We start from the raw sequence: 22,003 nt of genomic DNA on the forward strand, positions 1-22,003 counted from the left end.
ATTTTTCTAATGTTTTTAGTTGTATATATTATAATAAACTTTCATATATAATTGATCTGTTGGTTTCTGTAGTAGGTCACTGCCCTTGTTATATTCAGGGTTTACCTCTGTTTTTGTATATGGATGGGGGGAAAAGACATCTGCCTGTATTCTCTGGTCTTTTCAATTGCTTGGCTGATGACTGTTGGTGTAATTACTGGGCTGAGCTAGTTGGGACAAACTATTAAATAGTGGGAAATTCCATTTTTATATGACAGCTCATAGTGCCACAGTTAGTCTGCTAGATGATATTCTGCTTAACCTGGGACCTTAAAGTAGGAAACTGCTGAGTTAAATTTGGAAATAGACCTCCAAATATTTCTTAGCTGAAAGTAAAAAAAAAAAAAAAATAGTTCTTTTGTGGAAGGAAAGGGTAAAGAATAAAGACACTGGAAGAGAAGAGATGGGAGATGAAAGAAGACTAATCTCTACGATCAGGAAGAAAAAGGACATTGATCAAGTAACACATTAGACATGCAGATTGAATTGTCTCTTTAATGTAGTTTGTCCTCCCTTTTCTTTGTTTCACTGTGCAGATTTTCAGTACATAGCCAAACAGAATACTTAAAGATGAAATGGTACAAATGAAGAGATGGATTAACTGTGACCTAGCTTATCAGACTTTAATGTCATCATTCATATTCAATTATGTAACAATTCAATTCATGTAACAATTATATTCATAAGTCTTTAGAAGAAAAATATATGTAACAAGCAATAGCAAAAAAGACCACTATTTGCATCGTCTTCCAGTCTCCACAGGACACATGATCCCCACGGATTTGTCTGTCTTCATTTTTAAACATTCAAACTTGCACTTCTGCTGATTTGGCAAGGCCTAGTGCTTGTGCTACATCATCACTGACACCATGCTTCAGAGTTCTTCTTACTGTCAGAGCAAAATAAAATTAGAACACTCACAAGCATGCCCTTAATTCACATTTCAGGTCCTTTTCTTCAAGCAAGTGGTGTGAAAATACTCAAAACTAGCCAGATCAAGGACTATCAAACCAGTCAATGAAAGTGTACAAATGGTATAAACTGCACAGTTTCTTTGAAAAATCTGGCAAGCAGATTAATAGCATGTGCTGTCATGGAAAGTATTCTACTTTTATAATCAATGTCTTCTTTTATTAATGGGACAAAAACCTTTGAATGTTCTGTATTTCACATAATTACAGGATGATGTTTGTGATGAGAGCTACCAAACGGCAGCTGAACACAAGAGTCCCACATAATGAAAGGAAAACACCAAAAAAGTGGAAAACAGAAGGAGGCTCAACAAACAGGGATACTTCAAAAAAATGCTGTGTTGAACTTTAATACATGTATAATATAAAAATTACATAAAAAGAAACTTTGTATTGCTGTTACATGAAAGGCTCTTGCCGTTACATAAAAGACTCGACACGGCACCTTGTTTCCAAGTGCCTGCCTCAGGAGTCTCTCATAGTCCAATGCTAAAACTGACCCCCCCCCCCCCCCCCCCCCCCCCACCACCAAAAAAAGAGGGGGAAGACCATGCACAAGAAAAGAACACTTAGTTGAAATTGGTCCACAGAGCGTATTATGAAAATTGGTCCGTCATACTTGTTTCTCCTTTTCTCCCTGGGGTTATTTACTACTACTACTACTATTGTGGACCAATTTCAGCTAAGTGCACTTTTTTGGAGCTGTTCGGTTTTAGCATTGGACTATATCTACGAAAGACTCCCGAGGCAGGCACTTCATGCCGAAACACAGCACTGTGTCGAGTCTTTTATGTAATGGCAATAAAAGTTTCTTTTTATGTAATTTTTATATTATATATGTATTAAAGTTCAACCTAGCATTTTTGAAATATCCCTGCTTTGTTGAGCCTTCTTCAGTTTTCCACTTTTTTGGTGTTGTGATGAGAGCTGCGCCATGGTTTCTGAAGAAAGGTGAGACCTATGTGTTTCCAAAATCTCATTTATATCACTCTTTAGATTCCATGTAGTAGATTTAAGACAAGCTGTAAAGAATCCAAGTAATATCATTAGAAGGCACTTTCCACAGCAAATTCCTTAGTAACCCGATGCCCAACCTGGCCCTAGTCTCCCATGGTAGAGTTGCAGGAAATGGCTGATTTTGGAGTAAAAGCAAGATTGTGCTGCCCTTCACTTGGGAATAGAATTGCAAGAGACCAGGTGCTCTACCTATGATACACCCTTTGTGTCTGTTATCCTTTTCGCCCTTCATTGTACTATTGCTGGGCCTAAATTATGGAATAGCCTCCCAGTTGAATTGCAGAAAGTAGAAACACGGCTTTCGTTTTTGAGGCAATTGAAAACTTTTTTATTTTTGAAAGTATTTGGTGGGTCATGTTGTACTAAGGTGAAGGATGGTTAAATGGCTGATTAGTAGTTGCTGCTGATCAATCAATGCTGATTATATGTTAAGTAACTTTTTTCAATTTAGATGTTTAATGCTAGTCTTTTTAAGGTGTCAAGGTTATATTGGAGATTATGTGAATTTTGTAATGTGCTGAGAGCAAAGGATTGTGCAGCATATAATTAAAACAAGGTAATAATGTAATAACTTCAATGATTAAAAATCTGCTAATTACCCCCTCCGAAAGGACACCACCTTGTAGTGGTGGAGGGGCTTCTGTGTTTCAGTGACTGAGGGCTATGCTGAAGGGTTACCCATATCAGATAGGCCTCTGAGGAGAAACCAGACAGAGTGTCCCAAACTGGGAGTGGTAAGATGGTGACCTGAAGTTCATATGCCCAATGGCCCAGCTGCCCTCTGAAGTTTCGTCTTATTTACGTAAATTTCCTCTCTGCAATTGCAGTTACCTTAACTGAGAGGAAGGGGACAACCGGCGGTCAGCCGCCGATGGCCAGCGTTTTGTCCTGAGCAGCAAGTGCGGGACCGCTGCGCGACGAACTGCCCACAGATGAAAGGGTTGGCGAGTCCTTTGATTAGCACCGGCGAAGGAGCGTCGACGCACTTGGACCTGGAAAAAACAACTCCATCACTTCCGAATTATTCAACTACCATGTCCAAAGGAGCGGAGGAGTGAGTTAGAGGCATATGCTGAAACGGAGGATGTTTACAGCAGAGGAGCTTAGCCAAGATTGGGTGGCAGAGCCAGTGGTGGGAGGCGGGGATAGTGCTGGGCAGACTTGTACGGTCTGTGCCCTGAAGAGGACAGGTACAAATCAAGGTAGGGTATACACAAAAAGTAGCACATATGAGTTTATCTTGTTGGGCAGACTGGATGGACCGTGCAGGTCTTTTTCTGCCGTCATCTACTATGTTACTATGAACCCGAATCGGCGGAACCACTCCTAAACACCTAAGAGAAATCAACTTGGAGTTTTTGGCTCCCATGGAGGTTACATTGAATATCATCTGGAAGGCGCATCGGGACCTAACGGTGGCAGTAAATAATTTTGTTTCAGATATAATTTTATTAGAGAGTTACATGGACAATTTAACTGAACCCTTTGAGAGTGAAAAATTGATATAACAAGAAGTGGTTATGATTTTGAAAATGATAATAGACCAGAAACTTTGAATAATAAAATGATTATTATTATAGATCATTAATATCGAGATTATTGTTTTTCCCCAGAGTTCCGGGTATGACTCCTAAAGTTTTCCTCAGAAATATTTCCTCAATTATTACTTTAAAAGGAGTGAAGCCTGTGAAAACTGGGATTACTTTAATCAGTGGGATTTGACTTAGAGACTTAAGTATATGTATTGTTAAATAACTTCTGGTTTTTAAAAGAGAGAGAATGTAATCGGATGTATTATTTCTAACTAATATTGGACAATAAGTATGTTTTCAATGAAATTATTTGACTATACACCGTATTGGCCTTGAAGAAGCCAACCAGATGATCAATGTGGAATAATGAATTAGACGAGTAATATCTGGAGATAATCAGGTTACTATCACGGTTTTTTTTTCTGTTTACTGTTTAATTGATCTCCTTGTCTTGTTTCACTCTCCCTATTTAGTGGTCTAAGGAACAGAATAGAATTACCTGACTGAAATAATTCCTATATATTACTTTCTCTGTATTTCCGGCAAGTTTTATCGCTTGTAAAAATTTAAATGGTTATAAATAAAACATTTAAAAAATCTGCTAATTGTTTTTAATCAATCAGTGCTCATCCAGTTTCCTCTCAATACTCTGAATGCATGGTGGAAATATCCACCAATATTCTGTAACTACAGAAATTTCCTTCTCTGGCTCTACAGTCACAACTCTGAAGTCTTGAAGAACAAATCTTTTGTTTAGATCTTTTTTTAAAGGTATTAGTCAAAGATTCCATTTTCTCCAGGATGAATAGTTACTAGAACCATACACTGTTTTCCCTCCTGTTATATGTGTTGTGCCATCCCCTCCTTTAATTTTAAAAAACAAAATCTAGGTCAGATTAGTAATCCACTGAGCCCAGCACACTTGTCCGTCTCAGTCACTTGGAAGTAACCAGCAGATCCCTTCCCTGTTGCTAATGCCCAGAAGAGAGGTGGCTTTGCTTCAGTCTACCTGCTTAACAAGTGTTAATAGACTTGTCCTCCAGAAACTTGTCCAAATCTTTTAAAGCTAAGTTATACTACTAGCCTTGTCCACATTCTCTGGTTCCAAAAAGACCTGGGTCATTGGCAAATTGAGAACTGCCTAGTTTCACCTTTTTAAACTGAAGGGACATGCCATTAGTCTTCTAGCCAGGGCTTTTTTTTGAGGGGGTACTGAGTACCGGCACCTTTTCCATTGTCTGCTAAAATTGACCCATGGTCCCCAAATTATAATGAAAGAGCTCAGGCTCAATACACCAATTCTGCCTTGCCATATATTCTGTGACTGGTTGCAGGGGGCCTAGCTATTGTGGGGTGGGTCCCTCAAATGATCACCACACCCCTGAAGGGTGACCTGGTATTTGAGTACTGGAACCTTTTTTGCTAGAAAAAAACGCATTGCTTCTAGCACAATGTGTGTTATTACTTACAGGACTTTCTATTGGCTCTAGATCTTTTGCGTTCTTTGGTGGTAGACAACCTTGGATGAGGATTTTGTGTCACAGACTTTACCAAACGATCCATTATTTCATCTGAGGCATCAGTAGGTGAACTGGTAACATCATCCTTTGCTTCGGTGAGATCTGGAGGGCTACATATTCCTATACCTAAGAAAAAGGGAAACAATAATATCATGGCTGAACATCTAATGAATAACAATACAGCTTGCAAAAACTGACATGTTTCACAGTGCATTTTAGATTTGTATGGGTCCATATTCAAAACAATATAAGGGGGCAGGAGATGTTTCTAACTGCTTAAATTATTGTGCCTGCCCAGCTGCCAATAGTAGCACAGCCAGACAGTGCCGCTGAATATTGGCACTTGCCATCCATGTCCGACGTGGGCAGGTCAGGGGGTGATAGAGGGGGTGGGGAGCTGGGAGTTTTGCATGTGCAGTCAACTTTGCCTAATTAGCTAAGTGAATGCCAGCACTGAATATCAGATGGCACCTGCATAACTTCTGGTACTGGCAGACACATGTTTTGATGTTCTCCCCTCCCTCCCACACCCTCAGCAAGGTCGGATTCCACCCTCCCAAGTAAAACAGTAGTACCGTAGCACAACCATTAGAGTCTGCAGCAGCCATTTTTACTATGGTCCACTAGGGGCAGGATTGAGTCCCCCCCCCCCCCCCCCCACGTCCAGCTGGACCACTAGGAAGTCCAGGGGAATGGGCTATTCTAACTGGGGAGTTGAAGAATGGATATGGAAATAGAATGTAGGTCCTAGCTGCTATTCAGCCAGAACCTGCATAAAGGCTGGTGGCCTGACACACTCCGGTCAGTCGACAATATTCAATGCTGGTACCCAGACACAGCCCGCCATTGAATATCGGGTCTAATTCTACCTGCAGCAGTCAGCATTTAAAAAACCACTGCTGCCAGCTGAATACTGAGTAAAGCATAAATACAGTTAAAAATGAATAAATTATTACTAATTGAATTTCATTGGGATCAAGGGACAAGAAGTTGTAGGTGATCACGTTTTATTGGACTAACAATTTACAGCCCAGGATTCCTTGCAGAAGGAGCCCTAGTAAATAGCTCCTGGCTTCAGAACTACCGTTGCAATGACCAAATTAGTAATAGTGGGAGGGACAGATCTTTTAAAGTAAGGGGAAAGTCTCTAGAGTGTAGTGGATACCAGTTAGTCCAACCAAAAAACCAGGACCAGATGTAAAATGTAGTTGCCCATAGGCACTGGGAGTGGGAAGAGGTCTCTACTCTCCAAAATTGAAGGATGGTCATGTGGAGGAACCCTCCTCCATCCAGTGGTATAAATTCTACCCAAGCAGCGTGCTTATATACTCTGGAGACCATAGGAGCCAACATTTCAAAATTATTGGGGGTGCTAAGCCCAGTGAAAATAACCCTTCCTTGGACACAAACAAGGAATTTTCTCAATATTGGGGGTGCTCAAGCACCCACAGAGTCTGCTCCTATGCTGGAGACCCCATTGATATTGTGCTTGATTTCAACTTCTGCAAAGATCAGTGTGAGGAGCTTCCTGCAGCCCCAACCCTCTGCCCAGGTATCCCCCCTCACCTCCAAGCTGCCAGTATCTGTTTAGATTGCTGACTACAGGAACAACCTCTTAAATATTCACCTCCTGCAACCTGAGTGCTAGGCTATAGTCTACAGGCCTTGCAGAAATCCTGCCCTTAATACACTGGAGCATGAAAATTTGCCACAAGATTACGAATCCCATAGTAATCCTTTGAGGATAAAACAGCACAACTATTTTAGTGCAAATTAGTAAATAGGGGTCAAGAACTTTGGAAGGTTGCACTCCTTGCATACATTAGCCAGCCACACTGCTTTGGTACTCAAAATAATAATAATTAAATAAAAGATGCACAGTATATTATAAAGAGATATTTTTTTCAAAAATACAAGCAAAACTCACTTCTGGCAGCTCTGCTACGCCGTACTTGGGGCTCTATTGAACTTATAAGAATATTCTTCATGTCTTCATGCCCTTTGCCCATTTGCTCTTCCAAATCAGCAGCAAATGATGGAGTTACAATATTTTCCGAGCTGCCTGCAGCACTGACAAATTTTTCTGTCTGAAAAAAAAGTTCAAATGATGTGTGTGCCTGTATGTTTAGTCATGTATTTCTATAAAATATGTAACTTCTCTCCTGAGCCAATTGTTTTTCTTTTATTTTTAAACTCCCTAAAATATAGCATGCATGGAAAGTACTTTGAGATATACTACTACTACTTATTTCTGTAGTTATAAGAAAGATGGATCATGTTTATGGCATGTGTGCTTTTATAAGAAAGTTGGATCATGTTTATGGCATATAAAAGCACACATTTTGCATCACACATCAAAAAATAAACAGGATAAAGAGTAGGAATGTGAATTTCTTAGCATGCATTTTGTGCTTAAAGATAGCTATTATTCTGAGAGAATTTAGGGGTTCTACTAAACTGCGGTAAATTGTGGCCTTAGCATGCCCTTATGCAGGTTCTTCCCACACACTAAGGACATTTCTACTGCAGCTGGAAAGTGGCCGATTTTTTCAATTAATGGCCACGCACTAATATTGGTCCTAAAAGGCAGATGGGCAAGCGGTCCACAAGTCCCAGTAAATGGAAGATGAAGTTACAAGCCTTTATTGTAGAGAGTGGGTAAAAGGACACCCGACATGGCCGTATTTTGCCCAGCGGGGCACTTTCAGGGGTGATATAATACTAATAAACATATACAAACATAAGTTAACGCCCCTGAAGCAGCCCTACTGGGCGAAACATGGCTGTGACGGATGTCCTTTACCCGCTCTCTACAATAGAGGCTTGTAACTTCATTTTTGACCATGTCTGCTTATTCATCTTCCATGCTTTTTTTCCCCGTTATTTTTATTCAGTTTTCAACATTATACAACATAAATTCTCCAGAATACAACAAAGAAATGAAAGCGCCATAAAAGTTTCCCCCACCCCAGCTCAATATACCCCTTCAAACCAAACCCACAGAGCATAACTACAAATGGGATGTCCAGACATTGATAAAACATTTCACAGTATGCAAAGAACAAAAGGCATCCAACGGAGCCCAGACTCGCCGAAATTATGCAATACAACCCCTTTTGACAGCATTAACTTCTTCATACTTGTGCACCAGACAAACTCCAGACCACCATGCATGTTGTGATAATGCAGAGCTATTCTTCCACTCTGACAAAATATGCTGACTGGCCAAGCTGTGAAGCACAAACAACCTGGCATTGGTATTTTGGAACAGACGGGGCAAAGCTGTTGACCTTAGAATGACAATTTTATAGGTAAGTTCTGCCTGAATGCTGTTAAACCAAATCCTAAAAAGTTTTCACATTGCTACAAGCATACAGTGTATGGCTGAAGGTACCTGTAGGGGTATTGCCCTGTGATCTTACCTGAGCTAGTCTTGGTTCATACAAGCCTAATTCATCATAATACAGCAAGATGGGGGTCTATGATCTCTGACCAGAAACTTTTCTGTGTCAGCAAGATCCAGCTTTTCAGCTTGTGGAAAATCACTGGCAGGCTTACTAAAGCCAAGGACATTCTGTGTTCCAACCACCCCCTTCTATCACCCTGAGAAGCTGAGAAGGGAGTCAAGACCCATGGCACCAGAAAAGTATCCACTTCAGGGTCACAAAACAAAGACCTCTTCTTGCTCTTGGAATGAGCTGGACAAGATCCGGATTGGTCCCTGAAGTCACCTGAGCGATACTGAGAAAGCAGGAATGGAAGAAGTTTAGTCGGTTGGAGACCATCGAAAGAGGGGTAACTGGCAAGAAGACCTGAGAAACCCAGCAAGGCTCAGGGACAGCCAGAGACTGTTTGGTACTAACCTTGTGACCTGCATAACTGGTGCAAATACCATGTGGCAGATATATTGGCTCTGAGAAGCAACACGGAGGGACAGTGTTAGGTTCTCAGGTTCAAAACACGCAGGCACGGACTCCGGAGCAATCGTGAGCCCTTGGACCTGGGCCGAGGAGTGGCAGCGGCAGGCAAAACCCCCCAACCAGCACTGGGCAAGCACACCAGCAAAGCAGGAACTGCAGACAAGATAAGCAAGCCAGAACACAAGGACTGGAACACACTGGACTGGAACTAGGCTTCACCTACCCTTGACTGCCGTTCCCCAGGGGTTGAGCCCCTAGGTGCAGGCAGCCGGCAGGACTTAGAGGAAATCTGGTACTGGAGCAAGCAGGCAGGAACACCAAGAAACTCTCACTAGAAAGGATTCTTAAACAAGCTTGGCCTAAACAGGGTTCAGGATAGGAATCAGGATTTCCAAACAGGCTTGGCTGGAAGGAAACTGAAAGCAAGCAGGGCAGACACAAGTAGGAGGGGAACTGAAGTTGAAGACAACCAGCCACAAACAGAGGAAGAACAGATAAGGACTTTTCAAAACAAGCTTGACTAACCAGGGTAGGGCCAAAGCCCAAGGTGAACAGGGAACCAGGCAAGACAGACTAGACAGGACACAAGGTCTCAAACAGGTAGGAAACAAACACAAGTTTGGGTAGAACAGGGTTCAAGGAACAGGGTCTCAGACAGTATGGACAGGAACCAAAAGCAGACAGGATTCAGAAATGCCCACAGGCACCCAGACAAGAGCAAGGCTGAAGTGCTAACTGCACAAGGGATTCAGGGTTCTCAGGAGGGAAAGGAAGCCAAAAGCAGACAGGAATCAGAAGTACCCACAGGCACCCAGACAAGAGCAAGGCTGAAGTGCTAACTGCACAAGGGATCCAGGGTTCTCAGACAGGAGGGAAAGGAAGCCAACAGGACTGGATTCAAGATAGGATACAGGAGACTAAACAAGCAAGGAATACAGACTAGGAACCTTAACTAAGAAGCAAGACAAGGCAGAAGTGCAAACTGCACCAACACTAACCTGGACCGTTGGCGTTGCAAAGGCCCTGAATGGAAGAACACCACTTCCTTATCAAGGCCCTGACTGATGATGTCACAACTACAGGACACAGGCAGAAAGCATACTGAAGCACAGAGAGGCTTAACACACATAGGTGCAGTATACTGGAGTAATTAGAGCCACGCTGGAACCAGCCAGCACACAGAGACAGAGATAACTCAAGAAGAACAGACAGAAGCCAGCTCATAAGTACATAAGTAAATAAGTAATGCCACACTGGGAAAAGACCAAGGGTCCATCGAGCCCAGCATCCTGTCCACGACAGCGGCCAATCCAGGCCAAGGGCACCTGGCGAGCTTCCCAAACGTACAAACATTCTATACATGTTATTCCTGGAATTGTGGATTTTTCCCAAGTCCATTTAGTAGTGGTTTATGGACTTGTTCCTTAGGAAACCATCTAACCCCTTTTTAAACTCTGCTAAGCTAACCGCCTTCACCATGTTCTCCGGCAACGAATTCCAGAGTCTAATTACGCGTATAATTCCAGAGTTTAATTACGCTCAGATGCAGACCGCTGGAAATGTGAGTCTGAGAGGGGTCACGACCACAATCGTGACAGACGGACACTTGCTTTCTGCAGAGAGACCTACACTACATCTAAGACGCAGACTCACTGGGAAAACAGCTCGAGTCTGAGAAGAAATCGGCTCCTGCCTCATCGGAAGACTGCCTAAAGACAGCGGTGAGATCACTGTGATTTACTTCCTAGTCTGGGATTAGTGAGTGGTATTTATCTAAGAAAGATTGGTTTATGTCGTAGCTCGTGGTCAGGGAAATAAGCTGCTAACTTGTATTGTGCATGAGGTATTATCAGTTCTTTTACAAATCAGGTTGTGTAATTTACCAAGTGTTCTAATAAGAATCATTTTGTTTGGTCTGTATTCAGTAGCAATCTAGTTTTTATTATCAGCAAGTTCTATATATATTTTTGTACTTTTGCTAAGTCTTGTTGCAGAGAGTTTCTATATCTGTATATTTTTTATCTATATATTTTCTTACCTATAATAAATCTAATATATATATATCAGCTGTGGCTTTGGTTTCACTTCTCTAACGGAACTCCTGGCTAGGTGCCAGAAGCAAGGTTCTTGTATATTATTCCCTAGACTGAGCTAGGAAGTTTGCTTAGGCAGACTTCTGCACATTGGAACCTTGGCATAAGTAATCTGTGGGTAGCTGTTCCCATGAGAGTTATTTATTATACCTACATACCCATACTTGTTCCGCATGCCCAACATAAGCCCGCCCCTCTTTCCACCATCCTGGAGACCTTGTAAGGGGTCCACAATGCCCTATGTGCCACATAGAAGAGAGATTCAAACCCTACCCCAAAACACTCTCCAAACCTCATCAATACTGGTCCCCAAATCATGCTCCCACACTCCCGCTAATGCAGCGCACACTCGCCTGCACTTAACCTTAGACTTCTGATGCCTTCTTTGCCCAATAAGCCCAACACAAAAATGATAAAGATCCATATCCCCAACTCATACCCACTCAAGACAACTAGAGCCCTGCAAACAACGCCACAACTGCAGCCACTGGAAGTAATGTTGAGCCTCCAAATGGTACTCCGCACACAAATCCTGGAAAGCCCAGATTATAGCTTGGTATGTTTGCATCCCATTCATGGGAACCATTGAGCCATGTCTTTGAACGTTGTTGCAATCACAGAGACATGGCTCAATAGTTCCCATGAATGGGATGCAAACATACCAGGCTATAATCTATTTAGGAAGGATAGAGAGGGTCGTAAAGGTGGAGGAGTAGCTCTATATGTGAGAAATGATATCACAGCAACCGAAATGACAGGGACCTGGGGTAAGGAAGAAGCGATATGGATCACCCTAAAAAGAGATGATAGAACCTCTGTCCACGTGGGTGTTGTCTACAGACCTCCAACACAATTGGAAGAATTAGATAAAGACCTGATCGCAGATATTCAAAAGTTGGGAAAGAAGAGAGAGGTGCTGTTGCTGGGAGATTTCAATCTGCCGGATGTAGATTGGAAGGTTCCCTCTGCGGAATCGGAAAGAAGTAGAGAGATTGTGGATGCTTTCCAAAGTGCTCTGCTCAGACAAATGGTCATGGAACCCACAAGGGAGGGAGCGACGCTGGATCTGGTGCTCACAAATGTGGATAGTGTGTCAAATGTCCGAGTGGGTGCCCACCCTGGGCGGCAGTGACCATCAAACGGTTTGGTTTGATATGACGGCTGAAGAGGAGGGTTGCCACTCAAAACTCAAAGTCCTGGATTTCAAGCATGCTGACTTTAGTAAAATGGGGGAATACCTAAGGAGGGAGCTGATGGGCTGGGAGGACGTACGAGAAGTGGAAGGACAGTGGTCCAAGCTGAAAGAAGCTATAAATAGGGCCACAAACCTTTATGTAAGGAAAGTAAATAAAAGCAAGAGAAAAAGGAAACCGCTATGGTTCTCCAAGCAAGTGGCTGAGAAAATAAAGGCTAAAGAGTTCGCATTCCAGAAATACAAAAAAACTCAAGACGAGGAACACGGGGAGGAATACCGGAGGAAACTGAAAGAAGCCAAGAGAGAGGTACGTCTGGCGAAAGCGCAAGCGGAAGAACAAATGGCTAGAAAGGTAAGGAGGGGTGACAAAAATTTCTTCAGGTATATTAGTGAAAGGAGAATGACTAAAAAGGGAATTGTGAGACTAAAAGATACTGCAAACCGCTATGTAGATAATGATGAAGAAAAGGCAAATTTGCTAAATAGATACTTTTGTTCTGTTTTTACTGAAGAAAATCCGGGAGAAGGACCACGATGGACTGGCAAAAGTTCATTTGAGAATGGAGTGGGTATAGCACCATTCACGGAAGAGAGTGTGTATCAACAACTAGAAAAACTAAAGGTGGACAAAGCCATGGGACCGGATGGGATCCACCCCAGGATATTGAGGGAGCTCAGAGAGGTTCTGGCGGGTCCTCTTAAAGATTTGTTTAATAAATCCTTAGAAATGGGAGAGGTTCCGAGGGATTGGAGAACTGCAGAGGTGGTCCCTCTTCACAAACGTGATGATAGGGAAGAAGCTGGAAACTACAGGCCGGTAAGCCTCACTTCGATTATTGGAAAAGTAATGGAAGCGATGCTGAAGGAAAGGATAGTGAATTTCCTGGAAGAAAATGAGTTGCAAGATCCGAGACAACATGGTTTTACCAAAGGGAAATCGTGCCAAACGAATCTCATTGAATTCTTTGATTGGGTGACCGGAGAATTGAACCGTGGACGTGCTATAGACGTAATCTACTTAGATTTCAGCAAGGCTTTTGACACGGTTCCCCACAGGAGGCTCTTAAATAAACTGGATGGGCTGAAGACCCAAAGTGGTGAACTGGATTAGGAACTGGTTGACGGACAGGCGCCAGAGGGTGGTGGTGAATGGAGTTCGCTCGGAGGAGGGAAAGGTGAGTAGTGGAGTGCCTCAGGGATCGGTGCTGGGGCCGATTCTGTTCAATATATTTGTGAGTGACATTGCCGAAGGGTTAGAAGGTAAAGTTTGCCTATTTGCGGATGATACTAAGATTTGTAACACAGTGGACACCCCGGAGGGAGTGGAAAACATGAAAAAGGATCTGAAAAAGCTAGAAGAATGGTCTAAGGTTTGGCAATTAAAATTCAATGCGAAGAAATGCAAAGTGATGCACTTAGGGAGTAGAAATCCAAGAGAGGCATATGTGTTAGGCGGTGAGAGTCTGCTAGGTACGGATGGGGAGAGGGATCTTGGGGTGATAGTATCTGAGGATCTGAAGGCGATGAAACAGTGTGACAAGGCGGTGGCCGTAGCTAGAAGGTTACTAGGCTGTATAGAGAGAGGTGTGACCAGCAGAAGAAAAGAGGTGTTGATGCCCCTGTACAAGTCGTTGGTGAGGCCCCACCTGGAGTATTGTGTTCAGTTTTGGAGGCCGTATCTTGCTAAGGATGTAAAAAGAATTGAAGCGGTGCAAAGAAAAGCTACGAGGATGGTATGGGATTTGCGTTACAAGACTTATGAGGAGAGACTTGCGGACCTGAACATGTATACCCTGGAGGAAAGGAGGAACAGGGGTGATATGATACAGACGTTCAAATATTTGAAAGGTATTATTCCGCAAACGAACCTTTTCCGGAGATGGGAAGGCGGTAGAACGAGAGGGCATGAAATGAGATTGAAGGGGGGCAAACTCAAGAAGAACGTCAGGAAGTATTTTTTCATGGAGAGGGTGGTGGATGCTTGGAATGCCCTCCCGCGGGAGGTGGTGGAGATGAAAACGGTAACGGAATTCAAACATGCGTGGGATAAACATAAAGGAATCCTGTGCAGAAGAAAGGGATCCTCAGGAGCTTAGCCTAGAATGGGTGGCAGAGCTGGTGGTTGGGAGGCGGGGCTAGTGTGGGCAGACATATACGGTCTGTGCTGGGGCTGGTGGTTGGGAGGTGGGACTAGTGCTGGGCAGACTTATACGGTCTGTGCCGGGGCTGGTGGTTGGGCGGCGGGACTAGTGCTGGGCAGACTTATACGGTCTGTGCCGGGGCTGGTGGTTGGGCGGCGGGACTAGTGCTGGGCAGACTTATATGGTCTGTGCCGGGGCTGGTGGTTGGGCGGCGGGGATAGTGCTGGGCAGACTTATACGGTCTGTGCCAGAGCCGGTGGTGGGTGGCAGGGATAGTGCTGGGCAGACTTATACGGTCTGTGCCAGAGCTGGTGGTTGGGAGGCGGGGTTGGTGGTTGGGAGGCGGGGATAGTGCTGGGCAGACTTATACGGTCTGTGCACTGAAGAGGACAGTACAAATAAAAAAAGTAGCACATATGAATTTATCTTCTTGGGCAGACTGGATGGACCATGCAGGTCTTTTTCTGCCGTCATCTACTATGTTACTATATGTTAAGTATCTATAGTTTGCTGTTTTGCTTTGAAGGCCTTACTGGGTGTTATATTCATTCTTTTAATGTTTATACTGTAATTCCCACAATATAATGTTCTCAGTAAGTCCTTTTACTCCTTTAACGCAAGACTTCAGCTGCCCACCAGAAAATTCTATTTGGAACTCCTGTGTCCACATTGTAGCCAAATGATCATAGTCTATTCTCAGGGGTATTTTGTTCTTTATAATAGTCTCTACAATTTTACCTGGCACCAACATCAGGCTCATCAGACTATAATTTCCTGGGTCACATCTGGAACACTTTTTAAAAATTGGCATTACACTGGCTGCTCTCCAATCTTCCAGGATCACAGTTGATTTTAAAGATAAATTAAATATTACTAATAGCAGCTCTGTAAGTCCATTTTTTGCTTCCATCAGGTTTCTGGGATGTGTACCATCCAGTCCAGGTGATTTGCTAGTCTTTAATTTGTTAAAATACCCCATTACATCTCCAGGTTTACAGAGCTTTGTTTCAGTTCCTCCAACTTACCATTAAATATCATTTCTGGCATGAGTATCTCTCTAACATCTTCTTCACTGAAGACTAAAGCAAAGAATTCATTTAGTTTCTTTGCCATGGCCTTGTTCTCCCTGAGTGCCCCCTTTACCCCTCAATCATCTGGAAGTTCAACTGATTCTTTTATTGGTTTTTTGCTTCTAATGTACTAAAAAAAGTTTTTATTATAAGTTTATGCCTCCAAGGCAATCTTCTTTTCAAAGTCTCTCTTTGCCCTCCTTATCAGTGCTATGCATTTGACTTGCCCTTCCTTATGCTGTTTCCTATTATCTTCAGTTTCATTCTTCTTCCATTTTCTGAAGGATATTCTTTTAGCTTTAATAGGATCCTTCACCTCATTTTTTTAACCATGCTGGCTGTCATTTGGTCTTTTTCTGCCTTTTTTAATATGATGACTATATATGGTTGGGGCTTCTAGGATAGTATTCTTGAACAATATCCATACCTGATGTAAATTTTTGACATCTGCAGTTGCTCCTCTAAGATTCTTTTGACCATTTTCCTCATTTTATCATAGTCTCCTTTTTGAAAGTTAAATGCTAATGTTTTGGATTTCCTGTGTGTATTTATCCCAGTTATGTTATGATCACTCTTGTCAAGTGGCCCAAGTCTATGATTACCCTTTACCTCACAAGTTTTATATCCATCTATTCTTCTCTCACTCGTTTCATGGCTTCTACAACAGGGGCATAGCCAGACCTCACGGTGGGAGGGGGCCAGAGCCTGAGGTGGGGGGCACATTGTGGTCTCCCTCCCCGCCGCTGCCCCCCCCTGCTACTCCCCACCCACTGCCACAGCAAATTCCTTGGCTGGCGGGGGTCTCCAACCCCTGCCAGCTGGCCTTGTCCAGCGCCAGTCTCCGGTGCCGCCGCATTGCCTGCCCTGCTCTCTCTTCCCTTCATGTCCTGCACGCTCCTTTTAGTGAAACTGAGCATGCTCAATTTCCCACAGGCTTCAGAGGGAGCGACAGAAAGCGACACTGCTACAAATAAAAAAAATCTTTGGATACTTATTCATGCTTCCACAGCATCAGTAGGGATTTGCTCCGGTTGAAACAGAAGCCCACAAGTTGCAGGAGGAAACTGCTCATCCAAGAAATGTAAGACATTATCCATATAAAACAAAAGTTTACAATCTATACCTATACTCTGGATTTTACAATCAATAGAGCAATCTCAAAGTGGCTACTTTTTAATTTTATTGAAGGGGAATAGGTTTATAAACCATTTTGCATGCACAGACTGCATTTTACATGCAGAAAACAGCTCTTATAAAAATGCACAGCAGTACACACACAAAGTATGTATGACTGCAATACTGCACACATTTGAGTGGTTTGCATGTAGGAACTCCATGAGGCTACAATAGGATGAAATTGGTGTGGTATTATAAGTACCAGGGCTTTTTTTGAGGGGGTACTTGGGGGTACTGAGTACCGGCCCCTTTTCTATTGCTTGCTAAAATTGACCCATGGTCCCCAAGTTTTAATGAAAAAGCTCAGGCTCTATACACCAATTCTGCCTTGTTGCAGGGGGCCTGGCTATTGTGGGGTGGGTCCCTCAGTGATCACCCCACCCTTAAAGGGTGGCCTGGCATTTGAGTACCTGCACCTTTTTCACTAGAAAAAATATACTGATAAGTACAGAACTTCAACAAAATCCCACATACAAGATAGATACCAGCTTAGATTCTAAATGAATTCTGCCTGACCCTCTCGGTCTCAGTTTGGGAAGGAAAAAGGCCTCAAAGAGCTCTTGGATATTAAATATCTGAAAGAGCTGACCAGATCAATTTGATCCTCTCTTCATCACTGGCCAGAAAAAAACTTCCAGAACTCGGCTGCACCATTTTATTCTTTTTTTATTTCTTGTTTTTACTAGACTTTTCTCTTCAGACTTTTGTTTGAGAATTTCAATAATCAGTAATCCTGTGGAGTAAGTTCACTCCACTGGCTTCTGTGCAAGCAGGCTAGTCTATCCAACAATGAGCTAAGGTAGTACAAAACAAACACTTATCTTTTCAATGTCCATGTTCTTGGTCGTCGGCACTCAACTGTTGTGCTGTTGTCTCTATCTCATCAGCACTTCAGAACTCCTGTGCTGTAACTTGCTGTCTTCACCCCTCTGCCCCCAAGCCCCCCAAGGAATAGGTGTAGCTTTGTAGGGGAACTTTTGTTTGTAATATGTAATCTTTCTACAGTGTATTTTATGAATATACATAGATGTACGTGTTTTCTGCATAAAATAGACAACTTTTATTTAATTTCTCTAGATGCCCTGTTATAAAATTACCTCCAAAATATTTGGTACACTTTATGTAAATAAATGTGATCATATTTAATTATTAAAATACATTCAGAGGGGCATTTTCAAATATGACGTCTAAATCCAATTTTGGACGTTTTGCAAAAATGTCCAAAAGTCCAGTAGCAAGCATGGCTATTTTCAAAAGAGAAAAACATCCAACTTTTTGTTTCAAAAATGGCCATTTGCTAGACATTTTTGTGCTTGGTGTGAATCTTTTAGGACCATTTTTGAAACAAAAAAGTCCAAGGGGAAAACGCACAAAATAAAGTCTTTGGGATGTAGGCGGAGCCAGCATTCTTAGTAGACTGACCACACAGACATCTCAGCAGAGCAGTGGAGCACCCTAGGGAACACTGCAGTGGACTTCACATAAAAGCTCCCAGGTACACATCTCACCATTACCCCCTTATATTATATGGTGAGCCCTCCAAAGCTCACCAAAAACCTTCTGTACCCAACTGTACATCACTATAATAGCCCTTATGCCTGCAGGTGTCATCTATATGTAGGTACAGTACATTTTTTGCAGGTTTTGGAGGGCTCGTACTTTTGACAAGTGTAACAGAGTGGAATATGGGCCTGGGTCCATTCTGGGTCCATTGCACTAACCACTAGGCTACTTCAGGGACCTGCTTGCTGCTCTAATAGGACTGGTCAGAACATCTGAAACTGTCAGATGCTGGTATGTACTGTTTCTTTCACATCTTTGGGGGGGGGGGGGGGAGAGTCATGCCTTAATCTCTCCAGTGGTCATATCATTTAGGGCACCCTTTTGTGAATAGGTTGATTGAAACAGGTCTAAACTAAACTGTCTAACTTTTCACCCTGCAGAAAAATGCCCAAGTTTTGGGAATGCCCAAATCCCACTTCCAACACATTCCCTTTGTGATTTGGACACACTGTAGAGAAAACTCTCAAATCAGAGTTTCAAAAATCACGATTTGGCCACTTTATGCCGTTTTTGAGACGTTTTTCTCTTTTGAAACTGAGCCCCTCAGAGTTTTAAAATTAGAAGGCATGTCAAAGGACACATCTTACCTCTGTTATCATTCTTCCCCGAGTCTTGTTTCTCTCCCTGTAGGCTGCCCTTTTCTGTTTTTGTTGCAGTACCCTCTCTCTGGTGGTTCTATACTCCAGTGCAAACTCACTGATGATTTTACAGAATGTAGTAACTTTTGTTTCTCTCACAGAAGAGGAAGGATAACCCAGATACAATAAAAAAGAATGAAACCTACACACAATGAAATAAGGCAAGACATGAAATTAAGGTATTAAGATTGGATGAATGTCAAACTTCAAAGACTGAAAGATTTCTCAGCAATGCCTAAAAAATGAAATGTGGATTATTTTAGAAGCATCTCCATGAGTAAATAGTGGCATTTACATATGCAGATTTCATACATGTGTAAATGATGATTTCAGAAAGCTGCTATTTACATATACATGGTATGGACCTTACGAGACTGGGCATCTAAATCACAGTTAACATTTAATGTGAGCAAGTGCAAAGTGATGCATGTGAGAAAGAGGAACTCGAACTATACCTACGTAATGCAAGGTTCCACGTTAGGAGTCACTGACCAAGAAAGGTCCATACCACACAGAAATTTCAAGGGGGCTTGGTTGAGTGGGACAAAAATCTACACATGCATTTCCCATTTTTTTTCAAAGAGATTACACAATTATGAGAAAACTTTCTCTGTTGCAATTTACAACAGCTCAAATCATGCACACATTTTTTAAAAGTGCTTGTTTCACCTAGGGTAGTGGTTCCCAAAACCTGGAGGCATCTCAGCCAGTCAGGTTTTCAGGATATCCACAATGAATATTTGTGAGAGAGATTTGCATGCACTACCTCCACTGCATGCAAATCTCTCGCATGAATATTCATTGTGGATATCCTGAAAACCTGACTGGGGTGCCTCCAGGACCTGGTTTGGGAACCACTGAGGAAGGGATTCACATGAAAAATTAAGGGACTAATTCTCCTTAATGACCTGTTTAACTGATGCCTCCAAAATAAAAACTGAAGCCTCATTGTTTAGGGGTGTAGTTATCATTGTGAGCTACCATCAGATGTGCTGTTTTAACTCATGCTGTTTTAGCACAGGTTCCATTTTATGCAGTGAGACCTAGTTACTAATAACTGGGGTTAACAGTAAAATAACACGTCTTACCAGTAGCTCATGTTGATAACATCGCTGCTTAACTGCTGCATGTCCACATCTAGGGCTAGTTTCTATATATGGCACCTGAAAAATCTGTGTGGTAAAAATTATATATATACACACACACGCCTAGGTGTATTCTGTAAAGCAGTGGTGCCCAAACCTGGTCCTGAAGGCACCCCAGCCAGTCAGGTTTTTGGGATATCCACAATGAATATTCATGAGGGATTTGTATATGAAGAATATCCTGAAGCAGTTGTCTAAGATCCAATAGGATCACACTTTCAGGTACCCTGCTGCTGACAGTTACGCCAACACAGACTCGAACCTGTCCCATATATATCTTGAAGGTGGGCAGGGGTATAATACCACTGAAAAAGCATTTTATATCCCTGTTTCATAAGATGGGCATCGACAGAAACCTTCAAAACATGGGTATAAATCATATCTCATTAGTTAGCAGGTACAGGAAAATCTAAAAGTTCTTCCCACCTTCTCTCATATTTGCGTTCCAAAGGCTTACAGAACATCAAAGACTTATACAGATGAGAAATCAAACCCTCCCCAACTCCCAGACAAAACACCTTTAAGAAAGCATAATTTTCTTTATCCCAATTTTGCAACACCTTTTGAGACATAAAATCCACAAGTTGGTAGTAACAAAAATAGTCAGTTGCGTGCAGACCATATTCATCCTGTTGGGCCTCAAATGAAAGTACATGCCCTCTCAAACAAAGCTGTCCCAACACCTTCAACCCCTGCTTTGCCCACCTACCATATATAGGAATACTGGAACCCGGAGCAAAGCCTTTAACAAACTGAATATAAGTGCCATAAAAATACAACTGGTATGGAAAAAAGCCACATCCAATATCACTCCAAACCATTAAGGAAATAGACGCCACAAAGGGGGCACTAGCAGACATTCGTTTCAACTTGTCTAAAGGCAATCAGGGGAAGGCCCGCAGTGGAATATGACTTATAAAAGTCTGTTCTAGTTGCACCCAATGTTTTGTTGGAAAAGTGGCCCATTCTAAAAGTGCTCTTAGCTGAGCAGCTTGATAGTACATCAGGAAATCCAGAACCCCACGCCCCCCTGTCTAAATGCATTCTGCGTTACTGCACCCAAGGAGGCAGATGATGCCATATGTAAGTAAAAGTCTTTTGTTGCAGACAAACGAGAAAATGGTATATTTTGGGGGAGGCAACAGCAAGTAGTCAAAAAGGAATTGAGGAAGCACCATCATTTTAACAACATTGATCAGACCCACCCATGATATATGCAGCTTCTCCAAGCAGAGAAGATCAACAAGCACCACAATAAAAAGAGGAGGATAATTGAGAAAAAAACAAGAATAAGATCCACAGAAATGTGTACCCCTAGATATGTAATAAAACATGGGGCCAAGCGAAATGGAAATTGTTGCTGCTGAAGAAAGGTGACTAACGTATCCGACGCCGTTAGATTTAGAGTCTCAGATTTGCTGAGGTTAATTTTAATGCCGGAAACCTGACCATACTCCCAAGACTTCCAAAAGGGCAGTAAAGAGGACTGTGGCTCTGTAAGGGTAAACAGGACATCATTGGCATATAGTAAGATCTTATGGTCCTGATCGGGAATTCGAATGCCCTGAATATCTCACAATCTCAGACTATCTGCACGAGGGGCTCCATAACTAAGGCAAACAACAGTGAAGAGAGCGGACAGCCCTGTCATACACCCCGGCGCAAGAGAATGGGCGATGTATACATGCCATTAACATTAAGACAAGCAGCTGAGGACTGATATAACAAAGCAATCCAACGCAAAAAGGCTCCCGTAAAACCAAAGTTATACAACACTGACAGCATAAAGGGCCATGCAACCCAATCAAAGGCTTTTTCACCATCCACCATCAGCAATACCGCAGGGGGCCGGTCCTGATGTGTCAACCAATGAACACTGTCCACGGGTTGACGATCCGCTATAAAACCCGCCTGATCGTCAAGGACCAGGCCCGGGATGCATTGCTGGAGGCGCGCTGCAAAAATTTTAGTAAAGATTTTATA

The 22,003-nt window shown here is 42.6% G+C and overlaps 1 protein-coding gene across 1 annotated transcript in view; it reads right to left on the minus strand.

Annotated features, from left to right (window-relative positions):
- Window positions 1–514: 514 nt before the first annotated feature.
- The window catches only part of FHOD1 (formin homology 2 domain containing 1), a 586,414-nt gene continuing 564,925 nt past the window's right edge, over window positions 515–22,003 (minus strand). Inside the window, exons 19-22 of the mRNA XM_030203753.1 lie at window positions 18,825–19,017; window positions 7,007–7,166; window positions 5,029–5,205; window positions 515–928 (exon numbers count right to left, since the gene is read on the minus strand). Of these exons, the coding sequence (XP_030059613.1) occupies window positions 846–928; window positions 5,029–5,205; window positions 7,007–7,166; window positions 18,825–19,017 (613 nt within the window). The 3' untranslated portion in view covers window positions 515–845. The remainder of the gene's footprint in view (window positions 929–5,028; window positions 5,206–7,006; window positions 7,167–18,824; window positions 19,018–22,003) is intronic.

The sequence above is a fragment of the Microcaecilia unicolor genome, chromosome 5, assembly GCF_901765095.1.
Source record: "Microcaecilia unicolor chromosome 5, aMicUni1.1, whole genome shotgun sequence".
Lineage (NCBI taxonomy): Eukaryota > Metazoa > Chordata > Amphibia > Gymnophiona > Siphonopidae > Microcaecilia > Microcaecilia unicolor.